Source organism: Macaca fascicularis, chromosome 8 (assembly GCF_037993035.2).
Source record: "Macaca fascicularis isolate 582-1 chromosome 8, T2T-MFA8v1.1".
Classification (NCBI taxonomy): domain Eukaryota; kingdom Metazoa; phylum Chordata; class Mammalia; order Primates; family Cercopithecidae; genus Macaca; species Macaca fascicularis.
Window position 1 is genome coordinate 76,038,693 of NC_088382.1, and position 22,770 is coordinate 76,061,462.

General features: G+C 39.5%; 1 protein-coding gene across 1 annotated transcript in view; it reads left to right on the plus strand.

The window, feature by feature from the left end:
- The first annotated feature begins 834 nt into the window (after positions 1–834).
- DNAJC5B (DnaJ heat shock protein family (Hsp40) member C5 beta) overlaps positions 835–22,770 on the plus strand; it is a 53,407-nt gene continuing 31,471 nt past the window's right edge. The window contains exon 1 of the mRNA XM_045398339.2: positions 835–966. Within this exon, the coding sequence (XP_045254274.1) occupies positions 848–966 (119 nt within the window). The 5' untranslated portion in view covers positions 835–847. The remainder of the gene's footprint in view (positions 967–22,770) is intronic.

Sequence of the window (22,770 nt, forward strand, 5' to 3'; positions counted from 1 at the left end):
CTACTACTATGATCTCTGGCCAGAACACCCCAAAAGGCATTTGTTAAGATGGCCTAGATGGCCTCTAACTCTATATTGTGTAGTCCTAGGATTTGAATTATTATGTCGATTTGTTTATTTATTTGACAAACAAAAATTGTGTATATTTATGGTGTACAGTGTGATGTTTTGCCTTATGTGTACATACATGATGGAATGGTTAAGGTAAGCTAATTGCTAAGGTAAGCAAACACATTAGCTCATTTCTCTTTTTGTTGTGTGGTAAGAACACTTAAAATATACTCTCCTAGCTATTTTCACATACATATATAATATACTGTTATTGACTATTGTCACCAAGTTGTACAACAGATTTCTTGAACTTATTCCTCCTATTTAACTGAAATTTAGCTTAATTTGGACAACATCCCCCAGCCACTGCTTGCCCCATATCCACCACTTCCATTGCTGGCTAAATTTGGAAAATATATGAAAAAGAAGTTAAGCAAATTCCAGAAAAAATTAGAAGACCAAAAAGCTCTACATTTGCCCGGCCTGTGAGGATTGATTCTCAACAATTCTGAATTCACTGGGTGTTTAGATGACATTTTGCTTCTATTTAACCGTGTGGACGAAGCCCTGTTCCATTTGCATGGCTGCCTGTACCCTTTAACACCCTGATTCAGAGCTCTGCTTTTGGCTCTCCTAACCCTTTTCTCCCCTCTTTTTGCAGTTGGTACACAAATATTCTTTAGATTGTCATTTTCCAAAAGGTCAAAAATGAGCTGTCTTCCCCTTTAGAGAGTGGGAAGTAGTGTGCATAACCTTCATGGCTATTTTCTCTCTTTTAGTTTTGCAGCCTTAGAAAATGGCATGTAACGTACCTAACCAAAGACAGCGGACTCTGTCAACAACAGGAGAAGCTCTATACGAAATTCTTGGTCTGCGTAAGGGAGCATCAAATGAAGAAATTAAGAAAACCTACAGGTACAGAGTTCAATGGTGACTTTTCTTGTGCTACTAGTGATAGTTATTTTGTGACTGGTAGGTGCCTCCATTAAAGACATAAGCTTCTTGCTAAGACCAGGTAATCTAAATTTTAGATCTAATGTTCCCTGCTCTACAACATAGGAGTGAGAAATGGACAGGCATGGCACTGATTTTATGGAAGAACTCACTGATGATGCTGGACCTTAGGAAAGGGCAGCCTATGTCTTAGACCTGCAGTGAGAGAGAGAGAGAGAGAGAGAGAGAGAGAGAAATGAGTGAACCGACCACAACCAATCGCTGTCATTTTTTTTTTCCTTCTTTGACAGTCTCAGTCTGTCGCCCAGGCTGGAGTGCAGTGGCTCAATCTTGGCTTACTCCAACCTCCGCCTCCTGGGTTCAAGCAATTCTCTGCCTCAGCATCCCAAGTAACTGGGATTACAGACACGTGCCACGATACCCAGCTAATTTTTTTTTTTTTTTTTTTTTTGTAGAGACGGGGTTTCACCATGTTGGCCAGGCTGGTCTTGAACTCCTGACCTCAGGTGATTTGCCCACCTTGGCCTCCCAAAGTGCTGGGGTTACAGGTATGAGTCACTGCACCCTGCCAACCACTGTCATTTAACCCATCTGATATAGCGTCACAGAGTCAGGTAGAGGAATTCTTTTTTAATAAAAGGAGTTGGGTGGAATGCTGTATTTGTAAGCCATATTTCTCAAGCCCTTACTTTTGAGCTTTTATAGTCTAGTTCCAAGTTAGTTATTTCTGGAAAACTTTGAAAAAGACATTTCAAAGTTTTTATTTTAAGTATCCAAGGAATAAAAAAATATTGAGGGAGAAATGCCACTACTACAACCCAAACATATGAGGGAAGCTGTAAAATTAAAGTCGAAGGGACAAATCCCCAACTCAAAACACAAAAAAAAATCATCTGCTTCTACACCGAAGTCTAGAAAGGCATATCAGTGACAGAAGAAACACTAGTTCAGGGCTTCCTACTCCAGGAGATATTCTGCACTGGCGCTGTAGTATGTCAGTCCTCTAAGAATTCCATGATGAGTTTAATGAATTTCTCAAAATTCTGATATTTGTCCCACCTGTAAGGCATGTAGCCTGTCCGATACTTGTCTTGACAATGTTTTGGGACCTCATAGGGCATTTTGAGGTATTTAACTGTCTCTTGGCTAGTTGGAGGAAGAAAGATGTGTGGACTTTAACCACCTTCGGGACAAGGCAGCTGCTTTCAGAGAGAGAAAATCTTTCCAGGAGAGTGTTTGTTTGTTTGCTTGTTTGTTTAGAGATAGGGCATCACTTTTGTCACCCAGGCTGAAGTGCAGTGGTCTGATCACAGCTCACTGCAGCCTCGAACCCCTGGGCTCAAGCAATCCTCCCACCTCAGCCTGCTGAGTAGCTAGGACTTCAGGCTAGCTACTCAGGCTATCAGGACCACCAGGCCTAGCTAATTTTTTGAAATTACCTTTTTAAAAAGATGGGATCTTGCTTTGTTGTCCAGGCTGGTCTTGAACCCCCAGCTTCAAGTAATCCTCCCACTTTGGCCTCCCAAAGTGCCAGAAGAGCCTTGACAGTTTCACATTGAAGCCTAAATTTGCTAAGACTCAGGTTCTTTCTTACATATAGTTTTAAGTAGATGAAACAACCAGAAACTTTTGACTTGTGATACTCTACCATGAAGGTCACGGTGATAACAGAAATAGTGGAATAATCTGTGCTTGTAAGCATTTAAGATACACCTGTGGGTTTTGGTGACTGATGATTAAACTGTTTTCCAACTTGCAAAAGATATGTTGAGTACAAAACTAATTTGCTTATTGTAGAGAATTTGCAAATTACCAAAAATGAAGGCAATAACATTTATCCATAATCCTACCTCTAGTAATAATTATCATTATTATTTTGTTTCTTTCCAGTCTTTTTTTTTTTTCTATCTAGAAAAGACATTTAAAAATCAGGTTGTATTAGTCTATATTCTTCAACTACCTCTTTTTTATTTTATTTTTATTTATTTATTTATTTATTTATTTCTGAGATGGAGTTTCACTCTTGTTGCCCAGGCTGGAGTGTAATGGCGCGATCTCAACTCACCGCAACGTCCACCTCCCGGGTTCAAGTGATTCTCTTGCCTCAGCCTCCTGAGTAGCTGGGACTACAGGTGCCTGTCACCATGCCCGGCTGATTTTGTATTTTTAGTAGAGATGGGTTTTCTCCATGTTGGTCAGGCTGGTCTTGAACTCCCCACCTCAGGTGATCCTCCCACCTTGGCCTCCTAAAGTGCTGGGATTACAGGAGTGAGCCACTACGCCTGGACTACTACTGCTTTTTTTTTTTTTTTTTTTTTTTTTATTAACAAGGTCTTATCATGAAAATATCTTGATGTTACTAAATAGTCTGATTTTTAATGGTGTTAGTCTATGGTTATTCTGTAATTTGTTTAGTCACATTGCAAGTTGTTATTGAACACATAAGTTCTTTTACTTATTCCTTATACTTAATGTACATATATTACAATGCATATTTTCAATTACTTATTTTCTTATGAGGTAAAAAGCTATGCCTTTATGGGAAAAAAAGAATCAAAGTATAAATAAATTTTCAGATTTTAATCAGTTACTTCTTGATTTAGTCTTGAATTAGGTTTTTTTAACCTATGTGCTTTTTCTTACTGTTCAGAAGTTTAAAATTAGGCAAATTTGTTAGTCATTTCTTTTATGACTTTTGTTTTACCAATTATGGTTAAAAGACCTCTTGCAATTACAACACTATAAAAATATTCACCTTATCTTCTTCTGGCACATTTATGATTTTGCTTTGACACTAAATCTTGATCCAATTGAGGTTTATTTTGGCATATTTCATATGCCAAAATATGAAAAAGGAATGAGGTTAAATTCCAGATCTAATTTTTTTCCAAATCCTTAGCCCACTAATACTTATTGAGTCTCTATATTTATCTATTAATGGGAAATTCTCTGGGTTTGGATTGGAACCTTCACCACTGGCAAACTGTAGGACTGAAATGCCTTTGAGAAGCATGTTTTGAAGAAGAAATGACAATGGTGCGAACTGCAATTTGGAACCAAATGGTTACATGAAAATGGTAGAGTCTGATCAAAGTGAATATCAATCTTCTAGTTTATATTTCCCTTAAGGTGCTAGGGAGAGAAAAGTCTTTGCTTTTCCATCTTGCCCTAGACCTATCCAGAGGAGTGTGCCTGGGAGCTGCCCACACCTGTTGGTGGACGTCCTTGGCTGAAGATCACTGAATTTGACTGAAGGCTTCAGGCTGGGACACTGTGCTGGGGGAGGGGAGGTGGGAGGGAATGCCATAATTGCATTGTCAGTTAACTAATTTTTGTAATAACTACAAAACTGCTCCCCAAAACGGGGAGGGAAAAAAGTGACATCCAACTTCCTTGTAATTTTTAAAATCCACTTTACTTTAAAAATGTGACTCTTGTCTTTATTAATTTTGTAAGCTAAAATTTCAGGTCATATGTTAATTAAGGCATTAATTATGCTGAGTTGTTTGCAAATTTAACAATTACAACATAAAGTCTATTCATGTAATTAGTGTCTTGCTATTAATTTTGTTTTAATGTGATACAAATATTATTTTTTCAGGTGATTAGGGTACTAGTATGCTGCCAAAAGCATCTACTTCTCCCTAAATTACATATTTGTATTCTGCAAGTTATTCAAAATGTATGAGCAAGCTGGAAATCCACTGAGACTATTATTCTTATATTGTGGGATCTGGATCAAAGCAGTCACAATATAGTGAAATTAAAAATCAGTGAAATTTAATAAAATTACCAACTGTTGAATCCATACACAACTTGGCCACTGTTATAATATTTGGCTGTGCTCTTGAAAACAAGGCTGAGTTAGAAGACTTCTTTCTTCTTTTGCATTTTATTTTTAAAAAGATAATCTTTCATTTGATTAAAATGAAAACAGGTATATAAAAAAGTCTTTCTCTTACCTCATATCCCCCAAATCACTTCCCCAGGGGAAGCAATATTATCAATTCTTTGTGTACCCTTCTAGAGAGATCTTATGTCTAAATAAGCATATATAGGCCAGGCACGGTGGCTCACACCTGTAATCTCAGAACTTTGGGAGGCCAAGGCAGGTGGATCACTTGAGGTCAGGAGTTTGAGACCAGCCTGGCCAACATGGCAAAACCCCATCTCTACTAAAAATATAAAAATTAGCTGGGCATGGTGATGCATGCCTGTAATCCCAGCTGCTCTGGAGGCTGAGGCAAGAGAATCGCTTGAACCTGGGAGGCAGAGGTTGCAGTGAGCCGAGAACCGAGATCATGCTGCTGTACTTCAGCCTGGGCGACAGAGTGAGACTGTGTCTCGGAATAAATAAATAAGCATATATACAGAACTTCCAGTCTAAGCAAGATGGTGTAGATTTTTCTCTCCCTGCTAAGCACACCTAAAAACCTTGGAAATATAACACAAGAGACAACCAAAAGAGAACTCTGAAAGGTAGAAAGAGGAAGGTTAATTGGTCAGAAATCCTAGGTCACAGCAGCAGGGCATTTTATAATCCCCTCCATCCCAACCCAACAAAAGATAACCCAGGCCCAGCTTTTCCCAATACCCAATCTAGCAAGAGAAGGCATCCAGTTAACCTTATTCTTCCTCCAAATTGAACAGAAGTCCTGCCAACAACATTAGACAAGTCCCACAGAAACAGCAAGTGGCATCAACTGAAAGCCCTCCATCAACATCTTGCCGGGGAAGTGCTCTCTTTTCCCACCACCAGTCTGGGACTCCTGTCTCTCACCTAGAGACCCCACTTGGCAGAGGACGTTAGTAAGGAGGATTCCACCACAAGCACCCAGCCCAGGAATGCTTCTGTCCCCACAGGCTGGAGACTCCCTTCCTTCAACTAAAGGCACCTGGTTCCTCAGCTACTACCAACAAGGAGTGTTGGGAGCCTCAGAAGCAGGAGACAAACCAAACAAACCAAAGAAGCACCGTAAAGACTCTGAAAAGCAGATTGTTATTGGAACCACTCACAAAAGTAGGCTAGAACCTGCATGCTAAACCTAAAGAAGGGGACTGCCTGCTAAAATAAAACAATTTAAATAGAAACCAGAATCTCCCAACATGATAGCCAAAATATCCAGATACAAACAAAATCACCCATCCTACAAAGAAGCGAGAAAATCATAACTTGAATAAGAAAAGAAAATCAGCTAACTCCTGTGCTGAGATGAACCAGATGTTGGAACCATCTGAAAAGCATTTTAAAGTAACCATCATAAAATAATTCAATGAGTAATGACAAGTAATGACATCATAAAATAATTCAACAAGTAATGCTTCTCTTGAAGCAAGTAAAAAAATGGAAATTCCCAGTGAAGAAATAGGAGTTACAAAAAAGAACCAAATGGAAACTACAGAACCAAAAAAAAAAAAAAAAAAAAAAAACATAAATAATAAAACTAACTAGATAAGATTAATAGTACAGTGGAGATGACAGAGAATAGAAATTGAGGACAGATCAATAGAATGTGCCCGATCTGAATAATCGATAAGCAATAAACTGAAAACAGAGCCTCAGAAACCTGTGGGACAATAACAAAGACCCAACATTTATAGCATTGCCGTCCTAGATGGAGAGGAGTGAAACAATGGGACTAAAAGAGTACTCAGAGAAGTAATGGCTGGAAATTGCCCACATTTGGCAAAAGATAGAAACCTACAGACTTAAGAGGCTGAGAGAACTCCAACAGGATAAACCCAAAGCAATCCATGACAAGAACATTATAATTAAACTTCTGAAAACTAAAGACAAAGAAAAAAATGTGGAAGCAGTCAGGGAGAAACAATGCATGGCCAAACACCCATTTGAATGGCAGCATATTTCTCATCTAAAGCAACAGAAGCCTGAAGAAAGTGACAAAACATTTTTCAAGTGATGAAAGAGAAGAACTGTCAGCAGAAAATTCTATATCTGGTGAAACTGTATTTCAGGAGTGAAGGGGAAATACGTTCTCACATAAAGGAAATCTAAAAGAGTTTGTCACTAGCAGATCTCCTCTTAAAGAATGGCTAAAGGAAGTTCTTCAAAAGAAAGGAAATGATAAAGGAAGGAATCTTAGGCGATCAGGAAGAAGGAAAGAACAAGGGAGAAAGCAGAAATATGGGAAAATACAAGAGACTGTCCTTTTCCTAGTGAGTTTTCATGTATGATGATTGGGACGAAATTTATAATACCATGTGATACTCAAAACAATGATATTTAAAAACGGGAGGATAAAGCAGCCAAAGTGGGAGTAAGGTTTGCACCTTCACTCAAACTGATATCAATAGATTGTGATGTCACACACACATACACATATATAATACCCAGTCACTGGGAAACCCACACAAAATGACACGTTCCAATACACACAAATAAATCAACATGGAATCCTAAAAATGTTCAAATAACCCACAGGAAGACAAGAAAAAAGAACAAGAAAAATGAGAAACAAATGAAACAAACAGAAAATTTAAAATCTATTTCAACAGCCTACCATCTCCCCAATTGTCCAAGTCCCATTATCTAAAATTTGTAGCCTTAAACCCTCACATAATAATTATATTGTGTAAACAGCCTAAGCATATATGTTATATTTTCCTTTCTTCTACCCATGGTGGTGTGTTCTCCCTCCTAGCCTGTACTTTGTATTTTCTTAACAACATATCTTAAAGATAATTCTAAGGAATGATCAGTTCATGAAAGGATTTCTCATTCTTTTCATATTACCATGTAGTATTCCATGACATGGATGTCCCATGGCTTAATTAGTTTCCTAATGATAGATATTTAGGTTGTTTCCCATCAAGGCTGTCTTTTTAAAACCAACTTTTCGCCTCTCGGAGAGGGAAACCCCATAGTCCAGAGAGGTAGATAGAGGTGGGGAAAAAGAAACAATCTTGATTCCTGATCCCTTTTCAGTATTTGCATGTCCTGATCCCAGATTCCTAGAGCAAGAATCTCATGGATCCAGCCAGATCAGATGCCCATTCACGTCTAACTAGCTCTGATTCAGGGAATCACAGCTTCCCACTATCACTTAGCAAGGAGGTGCGATCCAACTTTTACCAGAAGGGAAAGGGACAGTGTTCTCTAAAAAAGGGGACAAAGTTGGGAAAGAAATTATCAGTATCTCCAGTTCTTCATTCTTTTACAGAATTAACCATAAACAGCAGCCTCAAAGACCTATCTCAGTCCCTCCCATGTCTATTTGTAGATCTTTATCATAGAGTCTTCCTGTGAATAAAGCACTTTTTCCTATGTCATCTGAAACTCAACCATATGTCATTAGTCAGCTGATAAAATGGAGTCCCCAGCTACCTCAAAGGACAGCTGGGAAAGGTGACAAGAGGAAGGCTTTTACTGTGCCAATCCATCAGGTATTGAAGTTCTTGCCTTATTGACATTTTGTGAAGAGAAATGAGATCTTTTTTTTTTTCAAGGGACGCCAAGCTCTTGGTGGCAAAGCACAGTGAAAATACCAGGTACTATTGTGAATGAACAAATATCCAAGTCTAAAATTATCCTGCCCTTTGGTGCTGCTGTTCCAAAACCATTTATCTAACATAAGATGAATTTGTGATCCAAGTCAAAAGTGGCATATCACAGGGTGAAACTCATGGTATAGTGTCATCCAGAGCCTTCATTATGGAATAAATCTTCCTTTAGTATTGCAGATCATAATCATCCCAAAGGGATTGAAGTCTTAGGCTCATTTAATCTGATTTTATCATTGCTAGATCATGTCACTTAATCTGACCAGTATTTGCCTGAGATAAGCAAATATTTTACCCTCTTCTCCCACTGCCTAAAAGTCTTAAGTCTCCCCCTTATCATGCTGTCTGAAGGATACTTATTTGAGTTAATCTTTTAAAATTCAGATAGACCTAAAATGATGGAGGTTATCCATCATTCATACATTTGCCTGAACTTTAAACTGACATGTTTTGCCTTTCCACCTAATTTAGATATTGCTCCAAGAGCCAACAGGAATTTTGAGTTAGAAAGCTAGTGAAGGAAGTGAGGAGAAGGGAGAGTCACTAGTGGACGGTGGGATGATTGAACAATTGGGGAGATGGGAGACTGCTGAAATAAGGAACTCAAAGACTGCTCTCTATATAACCTCAATACTCAGGCTCAAGACCCTTTCAAGTGACTTGAGAACTTGGGTTCACTGCAGTCTCTGCCATCCTTCTTCTAGAAGTCTCCTCTGAGGAAGCCTTCCAGGGCCTGGGAGCCAGTTCATCTCCATGTAGTGGCATTGTCCACCAAGCCATGTTGCCACCCTGTAGCTGATGCTGCTTTGCCATTTGCTATGTTGGCATGTCCACGGTCACTGCTAGACACAGCCCTGGGTGCTAGACTCTGCTGCTACAGCTCCCCTGCCACTCAGCTGCACCTCCCTGCCAGGCATGGTAGGCGCAGCTGGTGCTCCTTGCCAACCACTCAGTCCCCAAATCCTCTGACCGCTCCTTCAGGCCCAGAAGCCTTTTCTGCTGTTTACCTTGAGAGCCGAGGGAGCACCAAAGCCTGCTGGGCTGTACCTCTGGCAGGGATGAGGCTGGGCTTAGGGGATGGCTCCCTCCCTCCTCTTTGTGATATGCTCTGTTAGAGCCCCCTGTGAGTTCAAAGCATGGTAGAAAAGCTCCTTCCAGTTTTCCTTGTAGCTCTCTTTTTCTCTAGGACCCAGACACATGCTCAGGGGGTGAGCCAGACACTAGCAGTAGTGTCGCTCTGCTTAGACTCTCAATCTTATCCAACAGTCCCCCCTGCTCCTGTGTCAAGGTCTCCACACCTGGCTCTTTCTTTCCTAAGAGGCATTCTTTTCCAGAAGATTCTACAATTCCCTCCCCAGCCTAAGAGAGGTTTGTGTCAGTCTGTCCCACTGGTTCTTTAGATGTACCCAGCTGGGGCTGCCACAGTCATGGCTTGGATTCCTTTCTGGAAGCCTCTTCAGCTCTGTGGAACTTCTGGGAGGCCATTGCTACCAGTTTTCCAAACACATCCTGATGTGCCCTAACCCCGAGCAGTGAACAATGGGCGATAATGACTCAAAGAGCAGCCCTACCATATTCCTGCAGCAAGGCCACCCGATTCTGTGTTGAAACAGGTAAATAAAATGTGTCATCTTACTGTTTGTTGCTCAGCAAGTACTGTGGGTGTATGATTAGATTTCCTGTTTTCTTGTTGGTACATAAAGGACCTTCACTCCAAAGTCATTAGATTGTTGATCCATACTGCTACCTAATGATAGCAGAAGCCAAGAAGGCTGATCAGAGCACGTAACAACACCAGTATGTCTAGAGTCTCTGACACTATCAATGGCTTTATACCAGCAAGTCTTGTTCATTATTCAACGAATATGTGTTGAGCACCGCCTCTGTGTTGGCCACTGTCCTAGGTACTGAGAAAATAGCAGTCAACAAAACAGACCAAATTCCTGCTTCCTTAAACCTGTTCTAAATAGGGCCAGGGGAAGGGGGAGGCTTAATAATGAGCAAATAAGTAAGACACACAGCATATCAGATGTTGCTAAATGCTGTGAAGAAAAGCAGAAGAGGGTAGGGAGTGTTAGGAGTGTGCTGGAAGTTCCACATTCTCTTTGAGATGTTCACATAAACACTAACATCACTCAATTGAAATGTATCCTAAATATAATGTAGCAGTTAAGAGCACAAGATATTTCTGAGTGTGGTGGTGCTTGCCTATAGTCCTAGCTACTCAGGAGGCTGAGGTGGGAGGGTCTCTTGAGCCCAGGAGTTTGAGGCTGTAGTATGCTATGACTGAGCCTGTGAATAGCAACTGCACTCCAGCCTGGGCAACACAGCAAGATCCCATATCTAAAAAAGAGTGCAAGATATTCGGAAAGACCTGAATTCAACTCACTTTTCTCAGCCTCATTCTCTTCATAAGTAAAGTGCAGATAATGATCCGATCTCAGAGGGTTGTGGAGGATTACATGAGATGATGCATGCAAAATGTTTAGCCAAAGTCTGGCACATGGGTACTGGGTGCTACAAAGGATACACAAGAGCCTGAGAACCAACCCTACAGAATGGCAGTTTCCAAACTCAGCTAGGGCATGGGTGCAGGGTGGTGTGCCAAGAAGTGTGAGTATGTGAATGAGAGGAATGGATACAGAATGTGTGTGTGTGTGTGTGTATGTAGGGGATATTTAGATTATGTGACATTTAGATTCCATTGAATACATTTAAAAGAATGTTACAACTGTTTTATTTTAACATGCTGATGTTTATAATATGCTGAAAATTACATTCTTTCCATCTGTTTAATCTTATAAAGAATTTTAGATACCAAGTTAAAAATGTTGAAGGGACACAATTTCTCATTATTAGTCTAAGAGGTGTGTAAGCAAAAAGAATTTAACTGTGGGTGGGGAGGACAAAAGAAACCCAAACATCCCACCCAGAGTGATGACAAGGAGGCATTCAGGTGGCTTCGGGGAGTGGCGGCCTGCGGGGGCACAGCCAAGCACCTTCCTGAGGCCTTTCATTTGCTCCCTGGCCCACTGTGCTGTCCCAGCAGAGCACTGCAGCCTCACAGACAGTAATTCCCTTTCTGCTTTTCTGCCTCTCCCACTCCATCAGTTCCTTGAGGGCAGACACTGGGCCTGGTCTCTCATTGTACTTCCGGCCCTAGCACCATGCTAGTATTTGCTGAATGCAAAAAGGAATTAGACAATATAGAACGTCTGTTTTCTCCCTGATGGTAATCTCAGCTTCTTCAGGACCATTTCTCAAATAATTAGTTTGGTCACTTTGCTGAACAGGGAGTTATTTACTGACCCAGTAAACAGAGGAGGGGCAGATCAGCAAGGAAAGATACTAGTTTCCATTTGGAAACCAGAGAAGTTTTATATGATTCTGGGACCTTCAAGTGAAAAGTAGTTAGGGGATGAGAAAAGGAAAACTGTAAAAAACAGCCAGGTTTGCAATTTAGATAATGTCCCTTCAGTGTTTAAAATCTCATTTGTAACATAAACATTGGTTTTTATTTGCACCAATACGTACATTTTTGAAGTGGACTAGAAACAAGATTATGATGCCCCAAAATGAGGCTGACTGGTTTCTCTGGCATGCTGGGTGCAAGAGCTAACAAAATCCTGTGTAAGAAAACACGCAAAGATCTAGCTCTTCCTTGGCTTTTTAGAGAGCCACAAAATCGGAGTGAGGCTGGGTGTGGTGGCTCTTGCCTGTAATCCCAGTAATTTAGCAGGCTGAAGTGGGAGGATCAATTGAGCCCAGGAATTTGAGGCTGTAGTGAGCTATGATCATGCCACTGCACTCCAGCTTGGGTGACAGAGCAAGACCCTGTCTCTAAACAAAACAAAACCCTAATTAGAGATTAACTTATAGACAGGCATGGTGGCATGTGCCTGTGGTCCTAGCTATTTGGGAGGCTGAGGTGGGAGGATCTCTTGAGCCCAGGACTTTGAGGCTGCAGTGAGCCATGATTGCACCACTGCGCTCCAGCCTATGTGGCAGAGTGAGACCCAGACTCTTAAAAAAAAAAAAAATCAAAGTGAACTACTTTGCACATTAGCACTTGGGTCTCTGTGCCTCATAGATAAGCTTAATTTCTCCTTGTTGACACGGTACCAAGTATTCTGATTCACATGACAGCAGAAGACTCGGTTGACTCTTCTTTTTCATTTGACTTTACATGGAACTTTCTAGAAATTAGCTTCCAATTCTGCAGAAATGAGTTGCCTCAGTGTAGTCCAAAGTGAGGCAAATTCTGTTTTCAAAAGAAGCAGAAAAGAGTGTTATTTCCATAATGATCTGTGGCAACCCCAATCTGTGGTGCTTTTACCCATCTTTATTAGCAATTACAGGTGAAAACAGAGGCTGCTTATGAATAAAGTGTAAATGTCAGGGGAATGCATAGTTAATAGAAGAATTGTAAATATTTACAAGGCAGAGTGATGATTCAAGCTCACAAGATTAATTGACATTAATCTCTATCAAGCACTAATTTGTTTCCTGAGTTCTAAAATCTTCCACTGAAAAGAAGAGTATGTGAGGCCATGCTCACAGCCCACTTGGAAGAGTCGTCTTCCGGTGGGCTGTGTAACCTCCCTTCTCCCTCGTCAAGTCTTTCACTTGATCGGGCCTCTTAGTTCTTCAAGCAGTGCCAACCTCAGTCATTCCTGGGTGCCGGAATCATTACGATGCACGTCTTTTTACTCACTCATTCACTCAGTATCTATTTAGTGTTGGATAATTATTTATATTATACTATGACAGATGAATATACATATTTTATATATATATTCATTGTATTCATTAATATGAACCCTATGCTCAACTTCATCTATCCCACTCACTATACTCTCCCTTGTTTTGCTTGTCTTTGAGACATACCTTTTCAGCCTTATTAAATTTTACTCTATGTAGTAAACTCTTTAAATTTATTGGCTCCAGTTTGCATGGTTGTGCAATCTTCTCCAGCAATGCTGGTCAGCACAGAAACAGGAGTGGAATTAGTGGGTGGCTAATGTCATCTTCTTGGGACTGAAACAGGAAATCAGAATGATTAAGGAATTGAGTAAGATGGTTTGAGTAGCATTCAACTGCATGAACACAAGATTCAGCCTGTATGGTTAAGGAAATTGTCAGTGAGACTGCCAGTCCAGAAAAATCAGCCTTATTAGTTTTAAAAAGTGAGTTTGGGGAAAAATGGGTTTAGGAAGAAGAAGAAAGTGAGAGCTTGACATAAAGATCAGAGGATAATGCTGTTTGTTTTTGCACTGAGAAAAACTAAAAGACTGGAGACACTGAGAGCCTGCAAAGAGCTATTGGCAGGAACTGCTTCTGAAAACTACCAGGACCTGCTTGGAGCTTTGTCACTGGAGCTTAAGCCAGGAGCCGGCAGGAGGAAGGCCTACAGAGAGCAAGTGCTTACTGAGAGCTTTGACTAGAATCGGTGGCGTGAGCTGTTATTGAAAGTAGGCGACAAGATATCAGACAGAGGGTATACAGCCACTTCTACACCCCAGTCTTATCCTCCCTTGACCTTCTAGCAGTAGAGATTGCTGGCTTGAAGAAAAACCACAAATGTAAATTTTCCCCCAGGAAACATAGTAAAGTTAGGTGCCCAGAAACTTTTATTGGGAGCTTGAGCCAGATACAGATGTTTTGAACTGTATGCAGCCTACAGATTCTGAGTGAGCTGTGGGGCTGGTATGTTGTGGGAAAAGGATTATATTATACAGTACACAGAAATCTTAGTGGCTTGCTAAAAGCTGTCAGTGACCCACTGGTGTCAGCAGTTCAGGTCCTCATGCCCTAAAGCAGTGCTTTATGATTGGCATTGGACATGTATTTTATCTATTGTGTTTGCACAAATATTCCAGTTCCTTCTACCTTATTAGGGAGGGTAATGACCTGGCTCTTAATCAGCCATGGGAAAAAATTGTAATGACCAGAAAGCTACCTAAAAAAAAAGATTAAGTATTGTTGTGTTTTTAACACTTACATTTAAAAAATCAAGTATAATGCCTCATAAAGTCAAGTTAATACACATTCTAGTAAAAATTTGGGACAATACTTGTCAAGCAATCATTGAGATACAGTGGTTTCACCATCTCCACTACCACTAGAGGTCAGCACTTGACTCTCCATATGGTTCTGTATGAGGGAAAAGACCAATTCTCTGAAATAGATCATCATCTATGGTTCCTGTTGTTATCTCATGCCATCTGTCTTGAATCACAAAGGTGACTGCATCCCAGAAAATGAGAGAACACTCAAACAATGGCTGGGGTGAGTTGCTCAGATATTCCATCTGCAAATGTGAGAAAATCATAGGATTGTGTAATGTGGCCTTCAGTGTGTCCTCAGTGGGGCCTTGCTGGTCAAAGTACTTGAATCATGTACTATGGTAGCAGGTGTTTCAGAAATAATTACACAGCAGGGGTAGCACTGGCATCACAATCTGCAATTTGAAACCAAATGGTGCCCTGAGCTTTCTATTCTGTCCCTTATGAAGGACAGAAACTAATCCTGGACCAATGGCTCCTGAGTCCCTAAGCCCCGCTAGCATTCTCAGCCACATACTGTACTCAAGCTTCTTGTGGGAGGGCAGTTGTACTAGGTGTAAGTGCATGAAGTGGTTGTAGGGGGTTTGAAGGATTTGGGGGCTGATCAAGGGAAAAGATATGACCACAAGAGGCAGTAACGCATAATAAGCTTTGTTGGTGCTTGGGTGCTTGGATATGGCTGCGTGAGAAGGGCCCTCACAGCATAAGATTGCCCAGGGGTTTTCAGTGAAGGGCCACCATCCGGGAGACGAGGGTGGGGGAACTTCTCAGGAAGAGGGGGTCAAAACAGGGGCTTATGGGACTAGTTATGTCATGCAGTAGCATGGCAGGTCTCTGAGTCAGAGAGCTCCAAAGAGCTATAAAAGCTTGAGATCCTATAACCACAAAGCTCTGTCTTATCAAGAGCCAGCAGAAGAGCAGTGAGTTTTTGCAGGGTAGGTAAAGCGGACTGGCTCTACATGGCCAGAAATCTGATGGTTGGGCTATTTTTTAGATAACTGGATGTGTTAAATAGACATTTCTCAAAAGAAGATATACAAATGACCAACAAACATATTAAAAAATGCTCACCATCACTAATCATAAGGGAAATGCAAACTAAAACCACAATGAGATACCACCTTACTCCTGTAAGAATGGTCATTATTAAAAAGTCAAAAAACAATAGATGTTGGCACAGGTGTGGTGAAAAAGGAATGCTTATACATTGCTGGTGGGAATGTAAATTAGTACAACCACTATGGAAGACAGTATTGAGATTTCTTAAAGATCTAAAAATAGACCTACCATCTGATCCAGCAGTCTCACTACTGAACACAATGTATCAATATATCAAAAAGACATGTGCATGCATGTACTTATTGCAGCACAATTGCAAAGATACAGAACCAACCTAAGTGCCCATCAACCAATGAGTGGCTAAAGAAAATGTGATATATATACATCATGGAATACTACTCAGCCATAGAAAAGAGAAAAATAATGTTTTTTTGCAGCAACTTGGATGGAGCTGCAGGCCATTATTCTAAATAGGTAACTCGGGAATTGAAAGCAAAACACCGTATGCTGTCACTTATAAGCTAAGCTATGGATACACAAAAGCATACAGGGTGATATAAGGGACTTCGGAGACTCAGAAGCGGGAGGGTGGAAGGGGGTGAGGGATAAAAAAGTACAATGTGTACTACTCAGGTGTTGGATGCACTAAAATCTCAGACCTCACCACTATACAATTCATCCATGTAACCAAAAACCACCTGTACTCCAAAAGCTATTGAAATTTTAAAAATATTTCAGAATAAATACAAAAACAATTAGATGTATAAAAATCCAACTTTGATGCTGGCAGGCTTTTAAGCTACTGGGTTTCAGCCTGTAGTTAAGAAATTTTTAAAAAGCTAGGGGCCAATACACAGAGGCTATCTTTGGCTCATTTGTGTAATAGCATGTAAGGCCTTTGGCGGGATTAACATAGTTGAAAGAAGACAACAAAGACATAAGTAATCATCAGGAGTTTCCTGGTTCTCACTGACTACGTAATTTGTACCAATTGTTCCTCCTGCTGACAGCAACTAGAAAAACTGAAAGAACACACCCCTCCCCCACCCCCACCCCCCCATATCTTAAAAGCCTTTGAGAGTAAAGAATTACTGCTAACTGGGCCCTGATCTTGGAGAACAGAAGCTGAAAGACTAAGCAGGACTTTAAAAAACAGCCCTACAGAGAAAAGAGGAGACAACTTGGACACTAGCCCAGCAAGGTTGAAGGTCCTGCAATTTTACTGAGATTCTGAAGTGCTATAATCCAGGAGAAAGGGTAAACTAGAAGGAAATCATCTGTGGTTGACAATTACTTTGGTGGTCGTCAGCAACCATGCCCACTGGTTTTCATGTCCTTGTGTTGTAACTCATGAATCTGGGATGGCTCTCTGACCCAATTTAACCCATAGAATATGGCAGAAATGATGCTGTGCCTAAATATTAAAGAGGTCTACCAGTTTCTGCTTTTGTTTTAAGCTAGCCACCGTTCAAGAAATTTAACTACCCCCAGACCATCTTGTTGTGAGAAGCCTCACGTAGCCATGAGGAAAAGTCACATGGAAGAGAACAGAGTCCCCCAGACAGCAGCCCTAGCTGAGCTCCCAACCACAGCCAGCACCAACTTATCAGCATATATATGAAGCCACCTTGGGAGCATATCCATCAGCTCCAACTCCTCAGCCAATGCCAAGCAGAGCTGAAAATTGTACCCACCAAGTTCTGCCTAATGACAACATTTGAGCAATTAAATAAAATGCTTGTTGTTTTAAGTTACTAAACTTTAAACTTGACTGCAGTCAGTTACAGAGAAAAAAATAATAGGAACACCAGTCTTGTATGGACTGCAACTGAACTTTGAGTCATCTGAGCAGCCAAGGAAACCGTGATCTTTAATGTTGGATTAAGATGATCTTAGTTTTGCGAAGGCCACAGAAATCTGAAAATAGGAAATAAAAACACTTTCTGGTTTAAGAAAACATATTCTTAGTCCTCAGATTATTTCTTAAATATGTTTTAATGCAATATTTGCCACAGAGATAAGCATACAAATCAAGACAATATGAACAAGATTTGGCAGAAATAATAGAAACAGAACCATGAGAATTTTAGACATTTGAATGATCAGATACAGATCTTAAAATAATTATCCATGACCAAGAAGATAAAACATGAGGTTGAGATTTTTTTTTTAAATCCTGAAAATTATGGAAAGGGATATTTCAGATTTGCAAAAGAAACAGAAACTCTACAACAGAAAATGCAATCACCAAAGTAAAAAACCCAAAGGTAGGTTTTACCAGGTTAGAGAGTTGACTGGAAGATAGGTCAGAAGAAAATACCAAAAGGATGGAAAATGAAAAAAGACTTAAAAATAGAAGATTTATTAACAAGATAAAAATGAAGTTTCATTAACAAGAAAGAATTACAAAAGGATGAAAAATGGAAAAAGATAAAAAACATAGAAGATGTATTAAGTTAGATATAAGCAAGTGGAGTCTAAAAAGGAGAGTAGAAAGGGAATGGGGAAAAGCCATTTGAAAAAACAACATGGGCCGGGCGCGGTGGCTCAAGCCTGTAATCCCAGCATTTTGGGAGGCCGAGACGGGCAGATCACGAGGTCAGGAGATCAAGACCATCCTGGCTAACACGGTGAAACCCCATCTCTACTAAAAAAAATACAAAAAACTAGCCGGGCGAGGTGGCGGGCGCCTTTAGTCCCAGCTACTCGGGAAGCTGAGGCGGGAGAATGGCGTGAACCCAGGAGGCGGAGCTTGCAGTGAGTCGAGATGGCGCCACTGCACTCCAGCCTGGGGGACAGAGCAAGACGCCGTCTCAAAAAAAAAAAAAAAAGAAAAAACAACATGTCGATATTCCAGGTTCATGAAAGATATTAAACCACATATACTCAATAAAAGCAAGCAAAATAAATTCAAAGAACCCTATACCCAGGCACATCACAGGAAAACTTCCAAAATCTAAAGATGTAAAGGCTTTATAGCAACCAGAGGAAAAAATACAGATTACTTTTAAAGCACGAGAATTAGAATTACAGCTGATTTTTCAGCCAAGATAACAAAAGCCAGAAGACAGTGGACCAAAGTCTTGAATATGATGAAAGAAGATAACATAACCTACAATTCTACATCCAGGGAAATTTTCAAAATTGAGGTGAAATAAAGACATATTAAGTTTTTTTTAAAGAAAGCTGTGAATTAATCCCTAGTGGATTTTTTTCACTTAAAGGAGGTACTAAGAATGTTCATAGACAGAAGGAAAATGATTTCAGATCAATGGTCAGAGATGCAGGAAAGAACTAATAGTAATAACAATGGCAAATATGTGAGTAAATACATGCAAATACTAATTGTATAAAATATCCTTAAATGCTAATTTCATGAAAGAATAATTATTCAGAGCTTGAAAGACTTAGAGAATTAAAGTATATGCTACCAACAACACGTAAGTTAAGAAGAGAGTAACAGTGTCCATGTTCTAAGATTTTTGTATTATTTTGGAGGAAAACAAAAGTACGTTAACACTAGTCAAGGATTTTGAAATCTCAAAGGACCCTGAAAAGAATGATAAAAGAATATATAATTTCCAAACCAACAGGGAAAAAAAGTAGAGTAATGAGAAATTAATCCAACAAGAAGGCAAGAAAGGAAAGGGAAAAGAAATACGAGTATATTTTAGAAGGGACAAATAGAATATGGTGACTAAACCTGAAAAATATCAGTAATTATGTTAAAAATAAATATAGACCAAATACTTCAATTAAAAGAAAAAAGTCATTCTGAATAAAAAACCGACATCATATGGTTTTTACAAAAGACACATCTAATATTTAAGAATACAGAAAATTTGAAAATAAAAGGAGGGGCAAAGATGCCATGCAGACACTTAGCAAAAGAAAGCTGTATAGCTTTATTAAAATTAAAATGAAGACAGAAAGCATTACTACAGATAAAGAGGGATACTTTGTAATGATAAAAATTTGACACCCTCCAAAGTCTAAACCAGGAAGAAGTCTAATCCCTGAATAAACAAATAACAAGTTCTGAAATTGAGGCAGTAATTAACAGCCTACTAACCAAAGAAAGTCCAGGACCAGATGGATTCACAGCCAAATTCTACCAGAGGTACAAAGAGAGCTGGTACCATTCCTTCCGAAACTATTCCAAACAATAGAAAAAGAGGGAATCATCCCTAACTCATTTTATGAGACCAGCATAATCCTGATACCAAAACCTGGCAGAGACACAACAAAAAAAGAAAATTTCAGGCCAATATCCCTGATGAACATGGATGCGAAAATCCTCAGTAAAATACTAGCAAACCAAATCCAGCAGCACATCAAAAAGCTTATCCACCATGATCAAGTCAGCTTCATCCCTGGGATGCAAGGCTGGTTCAACATATGCAAATCAATAAACGTAATCCATCATGTAAACCGAACCAATGACAGAAACCACATGATTATCTCAATAGATGCAGAAAAGGTCTTTGAAAAATTCAACAGCCCTTCATGCTAAAAACTCTCAATAAATGAGGTATTGATGGAATGTATCTCAAGATAATAAGAGCTATTTATGACAGACCTACAGCCAATATCATACTGAATGGGCAAAAACCGGAAGCATTCCCTTTGAAAACCAGCACAAGACAAGGATGCCCTCTCTCACCACTCCTATTCGACATAGCATTGGAAGTTCTGGCCAGGGCAATCAGGCAAGAGAAAGCAATAAAGGGTATTCAAATAGGAAGAGAGGAAGTCAAATTGTCCCTGTTTGAAGATGACATGATTGTATATTTAGAAAACCCAATTGCCTCAGCCCAAAACCTCCTTAAGCTGATAAGCAACTTCAGCAAAGTCTCAGGATACAAAATTAATCTGCAAAAATCACAAGCATTCCTATACACCAATAACAGACAGAGAGCCAAATCATAAGTGAACTCCCATTCACAATTGCTAAAAAGAGAATAAAATACCTAGGAATACAACTTACAAGGGATGTGAAGGACTTCTTCAAGGAGAATTACAAACCACTGCTCAAGGAAATAAGAGAGGACACAAACAAATGGAAAAACATTCCATGCTCATGGATAGGAAGAATAAATATTGTGAAAATGGCCATACTGCCCAAAGTAATTTATAGATTCAATGCTGTTCCCATCAAGCTACCACTGACTTTCTTCACAGAATTGGAAAAAATTACTTTAAACTTCATACGGAAACAAAAAAGAGCCTGCATTGCCAAGACAATCCTAAGCCAAAGGCACAAAGCTGGAGGCATCATGCTACCTGAATTCAAACTATACTACAAGGCTACAGTAACAGAAACAGCATGGTACTGTTACCAAAACAGATATATAGACCAATGGAACAGAACAGAAGCCTCACAAATAACACCACACACCTACAATCATCTGATCTTTGACAAACCTGACACAAACAAGCAATGGGGAAAAGATTCCCTATTTAATTAATCATGTTGGGAAAACTAACTAACCATATGCAGAAAACTGAAACTGGACCCCTTCCTTAGACCTTATACAAAAATCAACTTAAGATGGATCACAGACTTAAATGTAAGACCTAGGACCATAAAAATCCTAGAAGAAAACCTGGGCAATACCATTCAGGGCATAAGCATGAGCAAAGACTTCATGTCTAAAACACCAAAAGCAGTGGAAACAAAAGCCAAAATTAACAAATGTGATCTAATTAAATAAAGAGCTTCTGCACAGCAAAAGAAACTACCATCAGAATGAACAGGCAACCTACAGAATGGGAGAAAATTTTTGCGATCTATCCATCTGACAAAGGGCTAATATCCAGACTCTACCAAGAACTTAACAAATTTACAAGAAAAAAACAAACAACCCCATCAAAAAGTGGGCAAAGGATATGAACAGACATTTCTCAAAAGAAGACATTTATGCAGCTAACAGACACATGAAAAAATGCTCATCATCACTGGTCATTAGAGAAATGCAAATCAAAACCACAATGAGATACCATCTCACACCAATTAGAATGGTGATCATTAAAAAGTCAGGAAACAACAGGTGCTGGAGAGGATGTGGAGAAATAGGGACGCTTTTACACTGTTGGTGGGAGTGTAAATTAATTCGATCTTGTGAAAGATAGTGTGGCAATTCCTCAAGGATCTAGAACTAGAAATACCATTTGATCCAGCCATCCCATTACTGAGTATATACCCAAAGGATTATAAATCATTCTATTATAAAGACACATGCACACATATGTTTATTGCAGCACTAGGCACAATAAAAAGACTTGGAACCAACCCAAATGTCCATCAATAATAGACTGGATAAAGAAAATGTGGCACATATACACCATGGAATACTATGCAGCCATAAAAAAGAATGAGTTTGTGTCCTTTGCAGGGACATGGATGAAGCTGGAATCCATCATTCTCAGCAAACTATCACAAGAACAGAAAACCAAACACCACATGTTCTCACTCATAAGTGGGAGTTGAACATTGAGAGCACATGGACATAGGGAGGGGAATATCACACACTGGGGCCTGTCAGGGAGTGAGGGGCTAGGGGAGGGATAACATTAGGAGAAATACTTAATGTAGGTGATGGATTGATGGGTGCAGCAAACCATCATGGCACGTGTGTACCTGTGTAACAAAACTGCATGTTCTGCACATGTACCCCAGAACTTAAAGTATAATAAAAAAATGATTCAACAAGAATATATAACAGTTATAAGTTTATGGGCTTCTAAAACACATGGCCTAAAATATGCAAAACAAAGAGTTGACAGAACTTTAAGGAGAAATCTGCAAACCTACAGTCATAGTGGAAAGTTTTAACACATCTGGCTTGATCAATAAAATGGCTAAGGATATAGATTTGAGCAAAACAATTATCAAACAAAATCAAAAACTATAAAAACAAAGTACCCAATAGGAATAGAATATATATCCTTTGCAAACACACATGGAACATTTATAAAAGCAATAAGACATAAGGCAAGTCTCAAATTTTAAAACATTTCAATCATATCAAATATGTTCTCTGACAGCAATGCAATTATGGTAGAGAGCAAAATTTTTAAATAGCTGGAAATTTTCCGTATGTTCGAAAATTAGGAGGTA